Consider the following 12,620-nt stretch of genomic DNA (forward strand, 5'->3'; position numbering starts at 1 on the left):
TAATCTCAGTAAAAATAAAACACAACCCAGCTGAGCTTTCCAGATCTCGATATAAATCTTCACATACACAACTCACTTATCTCAATGCTTTCCACAATATATCAAGGCTGGCAACAAGATCTTCGAAGAATGAAATAAAAAAAAAAACAAAAAACTAATTACATAAATCTAACAAACACAATGCAAAACAACACAGGAAAAAAGCCGCACAAAGCAGCACAACACTAAACAACGCTGGAACAGAAGCCCCACCAGCCTATGTAAAGGAGCAGCCAACTTGGATAATGGCTGGTGAAACCAAGAAAAGAATGCAATTCAGTGACATTGGCAGGAAGACACCACTGAACCACAGCCCCAATCTAATTGGATTGTTACAACACCCTTGGATGAAATAAATGGCCCAGGTATTTCACCTCTTGCTGGAAAAAGGCTCATTTTCCAATTTAGCCATCAGATCCTCCCATTCTAGATGACTTAAAACAACCTCCAATCTCTCCAAATGCTGAGCAACAGAGGCGAAGAATACTACAATATTGTCCAAATGCAAGAGTAAGTACCGATACTGCTGGTCGCCAAATAGTCATTCCATCAGTCGCTGGAACATAGAGGGGGCACCGCAGAGCCCAAAAGGCATCTTATTTCATTCAAACAAGCCAAATGGGGTGCAAAAAAGTGGTCTTAGGCTTATCCCCCTCTGTGAGAGGGACCTGATCGTACCCACTGGCTAAATTCATAATGGAAAACCAGCAGGCCCCCATCAGCACGTCCAGCAACTCCTTAATATGAGGCAAGGGGAACACATCCCTTCTGGTCTTGGCATTCAGCTAATGGTAGTCTACACACATGCGTAGACCACCATCCAAATTTTTAACATAAGAAAATTGGTGGATGCATAGGGACTACTACTCTCCCTTATTACCTGCAACTCCAGCAGTTGATTAATGTGGGCTCTCACTACCTTATACTCTGAAGAAGGTAGAGAACAATGCCGTTGCCACACAAGTGCATTGGCCTAGAAGTGGGATGTCATGTGAGATGAGATTAGTGCATCCCAGATCACCCTTATAAGCAGAAAAGACTGGTACTTCACACATGGTAGCTGTATCGGGCCAAACCTCAGTGACTCCTACTGGTAAACTAAGGACACACATGCTTGTCAAAGTACTTAACACCCTGTAAGGGAAAAAATATCAGAAATATCCACACTGACCACGGGCACATACATAGTGCCTCTAGTCACCTATATGAGCGCAGGCAAGACCAACAAACCCTCAGATAGCCCTGACTCTTGGGGTTCAAGCAGGACTAAACCACCTGCAAACTGCTCTGCACAGGTGGCCACTAACAACTCAAGGGTCCATAGTTGGTGACGTAGTTCCTGTTTTCAAATCATTTGTTTGGAGTTTCTTGCCTGTGTCGGCATTTAAACTATACTGTTTCTTTCTTTTTCATCAATAATTTTGCTCTATCGTTTTCATCTGTTGTACTTTTCACTTTCCCTTCTGTTGTATTTTCATTTTTTCAAAGAACACTTTTGTTTTTTTGTGTAAATACAGTGAGCGGAGGCCATCCATGCCGGATCCGTGTAAAATAATATCAACTAATCTTCAACTAAGGTAAACAACATGGCAAACATTCAGCTTGTTCAATGTGTCGAGTGCAGGATGTTTAGTCATTCTTCCTCCATTGTTAGTAATAGTTTTATTTGTGCTAAGTCTTTATGAGTTAGCTCTCTGATGGAGAAGATTGCAGCATTAGATGTGTGCATCCAGACTCTCAAGAGGGTTAGCGAGAGTGAGAGCAGTGTAGTTTCTACAGGGGAAATTCTCGATACCTTAGGCAGAGATAGCAATCCTTCAACTCTGGCATTAGAGCCCTCACAGCGGGGCGAATGGGTTACGACTCGGCTAACGCTAAGGCTTGCCCACTGGAGCACCACTCCTCTCTGCTTCACATATCTAACAGATTTCCTCTCCTCAGTGAAGCATCCACTGAGAAACCTGAAAGAGTTCTGGTTATAGAAGACTCTATCTTAAGTCACATGAAATTAGCTAGGACTTTAGGGGCACCAGCAGCACTACTTAGGTGTATACCGGGAGCCACTGCACCTGACATAGCAGATAATCTTGGGGTCTTAGGCAAGCACAGGTTCTCAAAGATAGTTTTTCACATAGGGCCTAATGATATATGCCTTCGTCAGTCAGAGATTACTAAGATTAACGTTGTAGAGATGTGTAAATTAGTGAAGGTGATGTCCGATGCAGTAGTATGCTCTGGCCCCATCCCAGTCCGGCATGGAGATGTAGGTTACAGCAGGTTATGGTCGCTGAACTGCTGGATGCCCAGGTGGTGCTCTGAAAACAATGTGGGCTTTATAGATAATTGAAGTAGTTTTGAGGGCAAGGCTGGCCTGTTAGGACGGGACAGTGTCCATCCCACTTTGTGACAATCCAGAGCCAAGGTCAGGGAGTAGACAAGCAGGCTAAACTGACCGTCTGCTAGCTGCACTGAATGGTCACTCAGGTTCCACTATATTGAGACAGTGTCTGTTCCCCAATCTAAACAAAAATGTAGAAATACTCAGAAAGTTTTTCATCATGTGTAGCAGTAAAGGACCTTGGTGTGATTATTGACACCTGAGTTGAGTTGAAGCTCATGTAGATAATATTACTAGGACAGCCTTCTGTCATCTCAGAAATATGGCTAACAAACGTAATGTCACTACACTATGCAGAAAAAATAGTTCATGGTTTTGTCACCTCTAGGTTGGATTATTGTAATGCCTTACTGTCTGGATGTTCCAGTAGGTGCCTAAACAAGCTCCAGTTAGTCTGGAATGCAGCAGTGAGAGTCCTTACTAGTACCAGAAAATTTGTCCACATCATCCCTATCTTATCCATGCTGCATTGGCTCCCAATCAAATTTTGCATTGATTATAAAATACTACTATTGACCTATAAAGCACTGAACCTGAGCAAACTTTTGGTCTTTTAGGATCCATCATGCCTACTTCGATCAAAAGATGCAGGCTATGTGTTCGTACCTCAAATAGTGAAGGCTACAGCAGGAGGGTAGAGCTTTCTCTTACAAAACCCCACAGTTATGGAACAGCCTTCCAATTAGTGTTCAAGGCTCAGCCACAGTCTCAGTGTTTAAGTCTAGGCTGAAAAGATATTTGTTTAGTCAAGCTTTTTGAATAGTTTTTTTTTCTTAGATAAAGGAACAGATCTCGAGGGTTCACAGGCATAGAGTGTTGTGGTGAACTGGGATATTTGGATCCCCATCTGGAGGGGAACTCCAGATAACTGTAATGGTTCCCCATCACTCAGAACCAATGCCAAACAGAAGGCTCCAAAGAGAATGACGGGCATTGATGAGGCCATATTATATGGTTAAAAGGTTACCACATGACTCTGTGTAAAGTTCTGCACATATGCAGAGTACTCAGGTGTTAAAATTGTGTCAGTATTTTGCCTGTGATGGTTATCTGTTCACACAATGTCTTCAGGAAAAGTCTTTTTGTTAACTTCAAGATGTGTTTATAGCTGCTATAATGCAAGTGAAACAGGAACTAACTTGTTACTAACAATGTGTTTTGGATGTTCCACAACATCAAATGTAACTATAAAACTGTAAGTTAAAAAGTGCTGTGTCGTTCATTAATACATTAAAAGTTGTAATCATTGGCAAATCGCAAGACAATAAGACACTTTGGGATGGTCATGTAAACTCAAAACCTAGCTGAAATAAATCATTCACTCAATAGAACAATTAGCATCTGTAGCTCCTTAGTATATACTTAAATCATAATAACTAAGAATTATCTTAAATAAAGCTATGTTTAATGGTAATTAATACTTCTTATATACAGCTTCCAACTTTCAAAGTATTAAGAGGGAAAAGAAGAAGAAGAAGGAGAAGAAAATTCGATAGCACATCAACGGTTAAACTTACAAAGCTTTAACTAGTAGCAAGCTACACTGTGCCTTGAATTATTCACTTTTTCTCATTGTGTTTTCACTTAATGTTGTGTTTTCACTTAATGTACTTGTGTTGTAATTGTTCTTAAGCTCTTGTCTTTTGTTGAATTTTTTATTTATTACATATATTTATTAGTATGACAAAATCATAAACATAACTTTAGGTATTTGAGTACTTGAGGTATAAAGATAATAAAAGCAAAAAGAATAAAATGCTTGAAAGCTTTATTATGAAGTATTAAGGTACAGATGGATACAATCACAAAGTTTTATGGATAATAGTGTAATTTTGATGATATTTGCATTTATTATTAAAGCAATACTTAATGATTATGATTAAACATAGAACAAAGATAAAAATGAAATGACAGCACTAAGGTTCAAGAAAAAACAAATCAGAATGCCATGGTAATGCCAGCTGAGTCATAGAAATCTACAGATCTCCGTCTTCTGGAATGTCCTCCAGTGCATGGCTGAGAGAGGAAATGAGAGGAAGAGGGAGAAATGAATGCATGAATTGCTGATGCAAATGGAATTCCTAATATTCTAAAGCATCTTTCTTAACTTGTCTTTAGGAAAACATACCAGTGCACAGTTGCCTTTCTCCAGCAGACAGAGATGGACCTGGCAGTGCAGGTAGACCTTGGTAGAGAAGCCAGTGAATGTGAACATCCTGAATGAGAAGTGGCTGGATGTGGAGACGCCGTTCTGCAACACTTGCACTGTGCCATCAGCGGGGTTTGGACACCTGGAGAGAGGAAGAAATGACTTTTCTGTAAGTAATCTGATATGTACAGTCACATTTTTTAGTCTCTTTTTTTTCACCTACTCATTAATGATCAGGTCCCAGCGGATGGAATAGTCAGTCTGGTTGACAGGTGTGGCCCAGCAGCTGTCTAGCACAAGAGCGATCTGAGAGCTATCAAATCGATCCACTTGCACGGCTATATACATCTGATGGTTCACTTCTAGGGTCACATTGCCAAAGAATGGAACCAGGAATGTATCATCAGTATAAGGGATCATGCTGATCTGGTACGAGCCCTCAGTAGACAGATCCTTGCTGATTACACTGTGAACACAAATAAATGCATTAATAATAATAATAATAATAGTAATAATAATAATAATAATAATAACAATATCTGTATTTATATTGTACCTTTCATATATTAAAATGCAGCTCTAAAAATAATAATTTCTGTATCAATAATATTTAACATATAAAATGTGGTTGTTTGGCTTAATTATTTATTATTTAATTTATTATTATTTCATTGCTCATAAAATGTCAAATGCTACAAGAGAGTTAAAACTAGAGAAAAGCTCAAATAAAATATGTTTAAAGCTGCTTTTGAAAATTGCACAGAAGATTAACCGTAAAGTATGTCTGCTTAAGTTGTGACACTGCTGCTAGATTTATACCTTCCTGTGGCTTGGATGGCCGTGCGCATGGAGATGCTCTGGACGAGTGGATACACACAGGAAAAGGCAATGTTGAGCCCACCAGTGCGACTGATCACACCTATCCCGTCAGTCGTCCCAACGTTGTTCTTGAAGATGATGTGTGTGGCGTTATTCTAAAGAATCACAGACAGAGTTACAGAAATTACAGAATTATAGGACTCAGCATTGAGATTCTGGATTGCTTAATTCCATTATAAAACCTTAATTTATCTTAAAATCTAAATTTACCTAATCATAAAGTCTGACATTTGATGTCTGCAATACAACATACTGTTAACTCTGCTAAAAATGCAGGTAAAATGAGTGGCATCGCATGACTGAAATATTTATTTTAGTCCTCAGATTAACACACTAAGAGCTCTATTTTCCTGAAAACATAATTTTAACAATGTTTTGCTATTTTGGTTGAAAAAAATCACGTACATTTCACATGAGAGTCTGAGTAGTGTGTTACTACGTCTGACAAATGTGAAAGTGCATTCATGTTATGTTCTAAAATTGCACATATGAACTTAAGTAAATATGTTGTCATAAATAAAACCACATGAGAACAATTGATTTGGAAAACATAAACGCGTGCATTTATGTTACATCCTGTGACTTTTCTGTAAGGTTAAAATGTGCATTCTTTTTTACATGTGTGTATGTGAAAAAAATCTATTTATTTACATGAAAGTCAGCAGTATCAAAGGATATCAAAAGGCATTCTCAGTCAGTTTTGCACTTTCTTACAAATGCTTTACATTTACGCTCTTACAAGCCGATCTCAAAATTTGTTTAAATAAATAAATAAATAAATAAATAAGACATTGTGTTATTCCTTTTATACCACAGTGATTTTGTCAGTTACAATTTTTTAATCTACTAAAATATTAAAATTTTAATCTATATGTTAAAATTATTACAATATTATTGTAATAATAATTGTTTATTGTTACATTTAATGTTGTGGAACATCAGTAAAACAAGTCAGTTCCTGTTCTCACTTACAGTATAGCAACTATAGCACTAATTATACTGCTAAGTGTAAAGTTTAAAGTAAATATAAGTGAGTGCTGGTTTTGTACCTCCAGAGTTGTGCCACACATGTTGGCATTACTGTCAAAGTTGAACACCAGCCTGTTATTTTGGACCACCCCTTTGCAGTTTGGGTCATTGAGGTGGAGAACATCTGCAGAAAATCCAGCTTCAAAGAGCTGACAGCGAGACAGAGACAGTGATCCAGTACTGCCTGAACAGGTTTCAGTGGCATCTTTGGGGAAAAAAGCCAAAAGTCAGAAAACTGTTTAATTAGTTCTTAGAGAAATTCATGAAAGGAAAAGGGATCATGTAAAAATAATAAGTGTAACACTGGTTAATCTCCCTGATTGGTTCTTAACCTCAGGATACACTGTAATATTTGAAAGATTGGCAATGGGTAAATGTCATGTTATGGTATTTAATTAAATATTCTTGTTTTTTAAATTAAATGTTATTTAATTAAATATTCTTCCAGTACATCTTTAAAGCTTGACACCGTCTAGCCACTAAAGGCCTGAGTATACTTCACACAGAGACGACATTCGGGTGGTTTCCACAAACAATCTGACGTAAATGTAGAGAAAATAGACGTCATGTAGAGGCTTTGTTTGCCTTGTTGTATACGTGGCAGCGAGGTAAACTCTGCAGAAAAACACTCTACATGACCAAGCCTGTTACTGGTCTTCACGGACGAGGTGTGTCCAAACCGATTATACCAAAGATGGATGACTTTTATTTAATAGCACAACCCTTTCAAATGTCATTTCTGTATTACGTATGCTGAAGTCATATTTTTGGCAGTAATTTTACCTGGTTTTGTGTTGAACTGCACTTTGTATGTTGTTAAAATTGCATAGTACAGTACATTTAATTTAGGTTTGTACATAGGACATTATCATTATCACATTATCACATTATCATGCTCCACTGAAGTTGGGGACAAACAATAGTAAAATGAGAAATGTACCATAAGCATTCGGGCTGGGCGTTGGAATGTACCCACAGGCGCAGCCATACGCTCCATTTATCTGCCTACAGACTTCATCCCAAGCACAGTTCAGGATCTGACAGGGTGCTACAAAGAGAGACGAGCAGAAAGACATAATCACACCACAATTGTATTAGCTAACTGGGGTGAGCCTGACATTCATAATACAAACTAGCCAACTAAGCTTTCTTACTCAATTCTATAGTATAACTATAATAAGTACAAAAAAGCATAACAGAATGGATTATTTTCCTATAACAGCATGGGTAAGCTCAGTGGGAAAATGGCACCAACCAGTTGCTATTAGCGATGCTAATTTTAATAAGACCCAAAGCAGATGTCAATGTGCCAGCAGTCAAACAGAAAAATGATGAGGTAAGAAATGTGAACAAAATACACTAGTATTTATTTTTAAAGTAAACTACTCTGGTTAATCACGCCAATATTAACCATTAAACACTGAAGAAGTGTATTCAAGACACCATAAAATGGTCATTAAAAAAAAAACAACTATCAGTGAGTGTGTGTGTGTGTGTGTGTGTGTGTGTGTGTGAAACCCTGCTGGAGTGCAGGGCTTGGAGTGGAGTGCTTTTACTGTAGCATATTATAGTAATCAGCAGACTAGAATATCTTACATCTTGGCACAAAAAGACCATCAAGTGACTTTAAGTGAAGATAACTGACTATATTAGATGACTTGGCTGATTGTCTGACATGCAGTTCTAATGAATTTTTTTTTTTTTTTTTTTTATCTCTGTATTCCCTCTTTGGAGAAGAGTTGGGTGTGTTGGGTGTTCAGAAAATAAATGTTCAGCTAATACATTATACTTTTTGCTGTCTGTGCACTTACCATGTAATTACCAATGCTTATTTTGTAGTATGAAATATATAGTCAGGATAATCCAAAAACAGCTGATTGCTGATGTTTTTATAGCAATACAAGAAAATAAACCACGAAATACATTTAACAGTATTCTAAACACAAGAAATATTTGGGACAGTCAATTTTCAGTTTGGGATGCCTGAAACAAAACTGAGATGGTTCTTAAAAAAGAACCCTGAATGTTAACACTTTTATATATACATACACTGTCAGTTAAACTTTACCTAGTGTTGTTGTTGGACTTGGAGTTGTAGCTGTAGAGAGAGGAAATGAGGAAGAGAATGAATGATACTTATTGATATTAACATTAAAAAACATTATTTTACATTCATTATTAAAGTTGTTGGCTAGTTAAGTACATATTGTCATGTGTTATTAGTAAGAACTAAAACACTTGTGGGCATGCTGTAGAAGGAAAATCACCAACACCGGCGTGGACACATCCTGAAATATTTTATTCCTGTTATACATCGACAATTTGCCAATGATTACAATTTGTAGCTACAAAAGTACAACATATAATACTTTTAGAAATGTTTAAAGTTTCATTTTATGTTGTGGAATGAACGGAAAAGAAGTTAGTTCATGACCAATCAGAATCCAGAATTCAACAACACTGTAGGATAAACATGATTATACAGTATACATTACACTATGTTCGTGTCAACTCAGAGAAAAAGAAGAAAATAATGACCTGTAAATTGAAAAGCCCAGCGTCCAGGGATATTGACGTTACTAGATGACGACAGTTCAGAGGAATCGCTTACTGGAATGGTGACAAAACTGCTGTTCTCCATGCCATAGCCAGCCTAGAAAGATCAAATTTAAATTAAACAGATTCCACACATCACGATAAATACGTAAGTGAATTTCCAGACAGTTTCGTCCCTTACAAAAAAGTCAAATGAACTGCATGTGTGAATAATCCAAGATTTATATGTGAAATTTACACGTGGTGTTTAGAAACTTCACATGTTATATTTCACACATTTTTCATATGTACTGCATTTAAATTAAATTACTGCATTCATATGTACAAATTTAAATTAAATAGATTCTACATCTCATGACAAATCTGTGAGAAGTGAATTTCCAAAAGAAAAATGTCAAATGAGCTTCACATGTTAACAATCCATCGTTCATTGTGTGAAATTTACACATTTTTGAGAAACTTCACATGTTATGTTTCACACATTTTATTTCATATGTGATTTTTACAGATGATTCACTTGTTTTTTATATGAGGTTCTTACACATTTGTTGATTTTTTACATGTGATTGTTATAGTAGAAAAATATATGTGACCATGAAGCTCTTACCAGCCAGTAAGGGGAGTAAATAGAAGGAATGGTCCCATAGTTCATCAGGACGAAAGAGCGACCTCCACCATCCGAGGCCAAGACGACTTGAAGTGATGCACCCTGACAGAGAAGGAAGATTTGATTAATATTGTGCGCTTTAGAGTCTAAAGACTGAACCGTCTGTATTGACTCTTACCTGGAAAGAAGCAAATTCAAGTGGTACATTTTCCCAAGTGGAGACAAAGACCCAGGAAGCAGAAAAATAAGCATAAGGGAACATCCTGTTAATTTCTTGGTCAGCTTGAGCTATAAGAGGCCCGCTTGTGGCCTGCTCGTAGGTCCATCTTCCTCCTTGGTCAGCATCCAGATCAGTCCACAGTGGAGCAATGATGTCTTTGCCTAGATATTGGCTGGGTAGTTCAGCATCGATATATGGGACGAAGAAAGCCACATAACCATCCATACTCAGCTGAGAGAGAAAAAATACAAATTATTCATCTACCAGCGTGGAGACGGCAGAGAGCACAGAGAAGATAGGACAAAAGTTTGTTACGCTTCATTAAGATATCCATCAAATAATAGAAATAGACACACTCACACACACACACGCAAATACACCTCCCACACATACAAAGTCAAAATCACATACATTTCACATGTAATTATATAAGTGATATGGGATTACATGTGAAAAACTTGTGAAAGTGCATTTCAGCTTCCTGTTTTTGTACTTACATAGAGCTGATAGTATGTTTTTCCAGCGTACTTGAACGCTTGCTGCAGCTGAATGGTTTGATATTGTCCATCACTCAGGTAAAGTTGTGTTGCTCCAGGTCCCACTTGAAACAAAGATGAACCTGAAACAAATGAGTAAAATATACTTTCTGAATTCTAGATATTTATTTTGCACAACTATTAGTTTTTGTCTTTCGTGCCCCCGTTTCACACACAGAAAATGAGCTATCACCTTTTGCTTTGTCGCTTGCTAGTGTGAACATATTGTGACGGGATAAACATTATATAATCTTTACTACTTAGGCATAGTGTGTAGTATGTGGTTTATGGACAAGGCACAGAAAACCCACATAAAATATTTTTATTTTCCATGGATAGTGTAGAATTGCATTGTTCTACCAGAGAGGGCAAAATTTGTAAATCTTACATTCAGTAGCTTTAATAAGACAAAATTATGATTCATCTCCACACTATTATGAATGTATTTGTGGATAATTCAATACATGTTAAAGATGGAAGTCATGTTTACACATTTATATGCAGCGTACACACACTGTCAGTGAAATTTTACCTGGTGGAGCTGTTGTTGTTAATGGATCTGTATGAGAGACAGAAAGAGAGAGAGAGAGAGAGAGAGAGAGAGAGACAAAAGAACTGTGAAAATTAATCAACATTTTCTGACCAATCAGAATGCAGAATTCAACAACACTGTGGGATAAACATGATTATACAGTATACATTACACTATGTTCGTGTCAACTCAGAGAAAAAGAAGAAAATAATGACCTGTAAATTGAAAAGCCCAGCGTCCAGGGATATTGACGTTACTAGATGAAGATAGCTCAGAGGAATAGTTTACTGGAATGGTGACGAAACTGCTGTACTCCATGCCATAGCCAGCCTAGAAAGATCAAATTTAAATTAAACAGATTCCACACCTTACTATAAATATATAAGTGAATTTCCAGACAATTCACTGTCTCCATACATTTTTGTCCCATACAAAAAAGTCAAATGAACTGCATGTGTGAATAATCCAAGATTTATATGTGAAATTTACACGTGGTATGTAGAAACTTCACAGGATATATTTCACACATTTTCAATATGTACTGCATTTAAATCAAATTTAAATTAAATAGATTCCACACCTCATGACAAATCTGTGAGAAGTGAATTTCCAGACAGAAAAATGTCAAATGAGCTTCACATGTTAACAATCCATCATTCATTGTGTGAAATTTACACATTTTTTAGAAACATCACATGTTATGTTTCACACATTTTATTTCACATGTGATTTTTATAGATGATTCACTTGTTTATTATATGTGGCTCTCACACATTTATTGATTTTCTACATGTGATTATTACAGTAGAAATATATATGTGACCATGAAGCTCTTACCAGCCAGTGAGGGGAGGGAATAGAAGGAATGGTCCCATAGTTCATCAGGACGAAAGAGCGACCTCCACCATCCGAGGCCAAGACGACTTGAAGTGATGCACCCTGACAGAGAAGGAAGATTTGATTAATATTGTGCGCTTTAGAGTCTAAAGACTGAACCGTCTGTATTGACTCTTACCTGGAAAGAAGCATATTCAACTGGTACATTTTCCCAAGTGGAGACAAAGACCCAGGAAGCAGAAAAGTAAGCATAAGGGAACATCCTGTTAATTTCTTGGTCAGCTTGAGCTATAAGAGGCCCGCTTGTGGCCTGCTCGTAGGTCCATCTTCCTCCTTGGTCAGCATCCAGATCAGTCCACAGTGGAGCAATGATGTCTTTGCCTAGATATCGGTTGGGTACTTCGTCATCGACATTTGGGACGAAGAAAGCCACATAACCATCCATACTCAGCTGAGAGAGAAAAAATACAAATTATTCATCTACCAGCATGGAGACGGCAGATAGCACAGAGAAGATAGGACAAAAGTTTGTTACGCATCATTAAGATATCCATCAAATAATAGAAATAGACACACTCACACACACACACACGCAAATACACCTCCCACACATACAAAGTCAAAATCACATACATTTCACATGTAATTATATAAGTGATATGGGATTACATGTGAAAAACTTGTGAAAGTGCATTTCAGCTTCCTGTTTTTGTACTTACATAGAGCTGATAGTATGTTTTTCCAGCGTACTTGAACGCTTGCTGCAGCTGAATGGTTTGATATTGTCCATCACTCAGGTAAAGTTGTGTCGCTCCAGGTCCCACTTGAAACAAAGATG

General features: G+C 37.3%; 1 protein-coding gene across 1 annotated transcript in view; it reads right to left on the reverse strand.

Annotated features, from left to right (window-relative positions):
* Positions 1 to 4,158: 4,158 nt before the first annotated feature.
* Positions 4,159 to 12,620, reverse strand: part of LOC113547504 (uncharacterized) — a 39,434-nt gene continuing 30,972 nt past the window's right edge. The window contains exons 45-56 of the mRNA XM_053238978.1: positions 10,946 to 10,972; positions 10,375 to 10,496; positions 9,836 to 10,108; positions 9,658 to 9,759; positions 9,033 to 9,147; positions 8,563 to 8,592; positions 7,435 to 7,542; positions 6,515 to 6,699; positions 5,406 to 5,560; positions 4,810 to 5,052; positions 4,566 to 4,728; positions 4,159 to 4,453 (exon numbers count right to left, since the gene is read on the reverse strand). Coding sequence (XP_053094953.1) covers positions 4,376 to 4,453; positions 4,566 to 4,728; positions 4,810 to 5,052; positions 5,406 to 5,560; positions 6,515 to 6,699; positions 7,435 to 7,542; positions 8,563 to 8,592; positions 9,033 to 9,147; positions 9,658 to 9,759; positions 9,836 to 10,108; positions 10,375 to 10,496; positions 10,946 to 10,972 — 1,601 coding nt within the window. The 3' untranslated portion in view covers positions 4,159 to 4,375. The remainder of the gene's footprint in view (positions 4,454 to 4,565; positions 4,729 to 4,809; positions 5,053 to 5,405; positions 5,561 to 6,514; positions 6,700 to 7,434; positions 7,543 to 8,562; positions 8,593 to 9,032; positions 9,148 to 9,657; positions 9,760 to 9,835; positions 10,109 to 10,374; positions 10,497 to 10,945; positions 10,973 to 12,620) is intronic.

This window comes from Pangasianodon hypophthalmus, chromosome 12, assembly GCF_027358585.1.
Source record: "Pangasianodon hypophthalmus isolate fPanHyp1 chromosome 12, fPanHyp1.pri, whole genome shotgun sequence".
NCBI lineage: Eukaryota > Metazoa > Chordata > Actinopteri > Siluriformes > Pangasiidae > Pangasianodon > Pangasianodon hypophthalmus.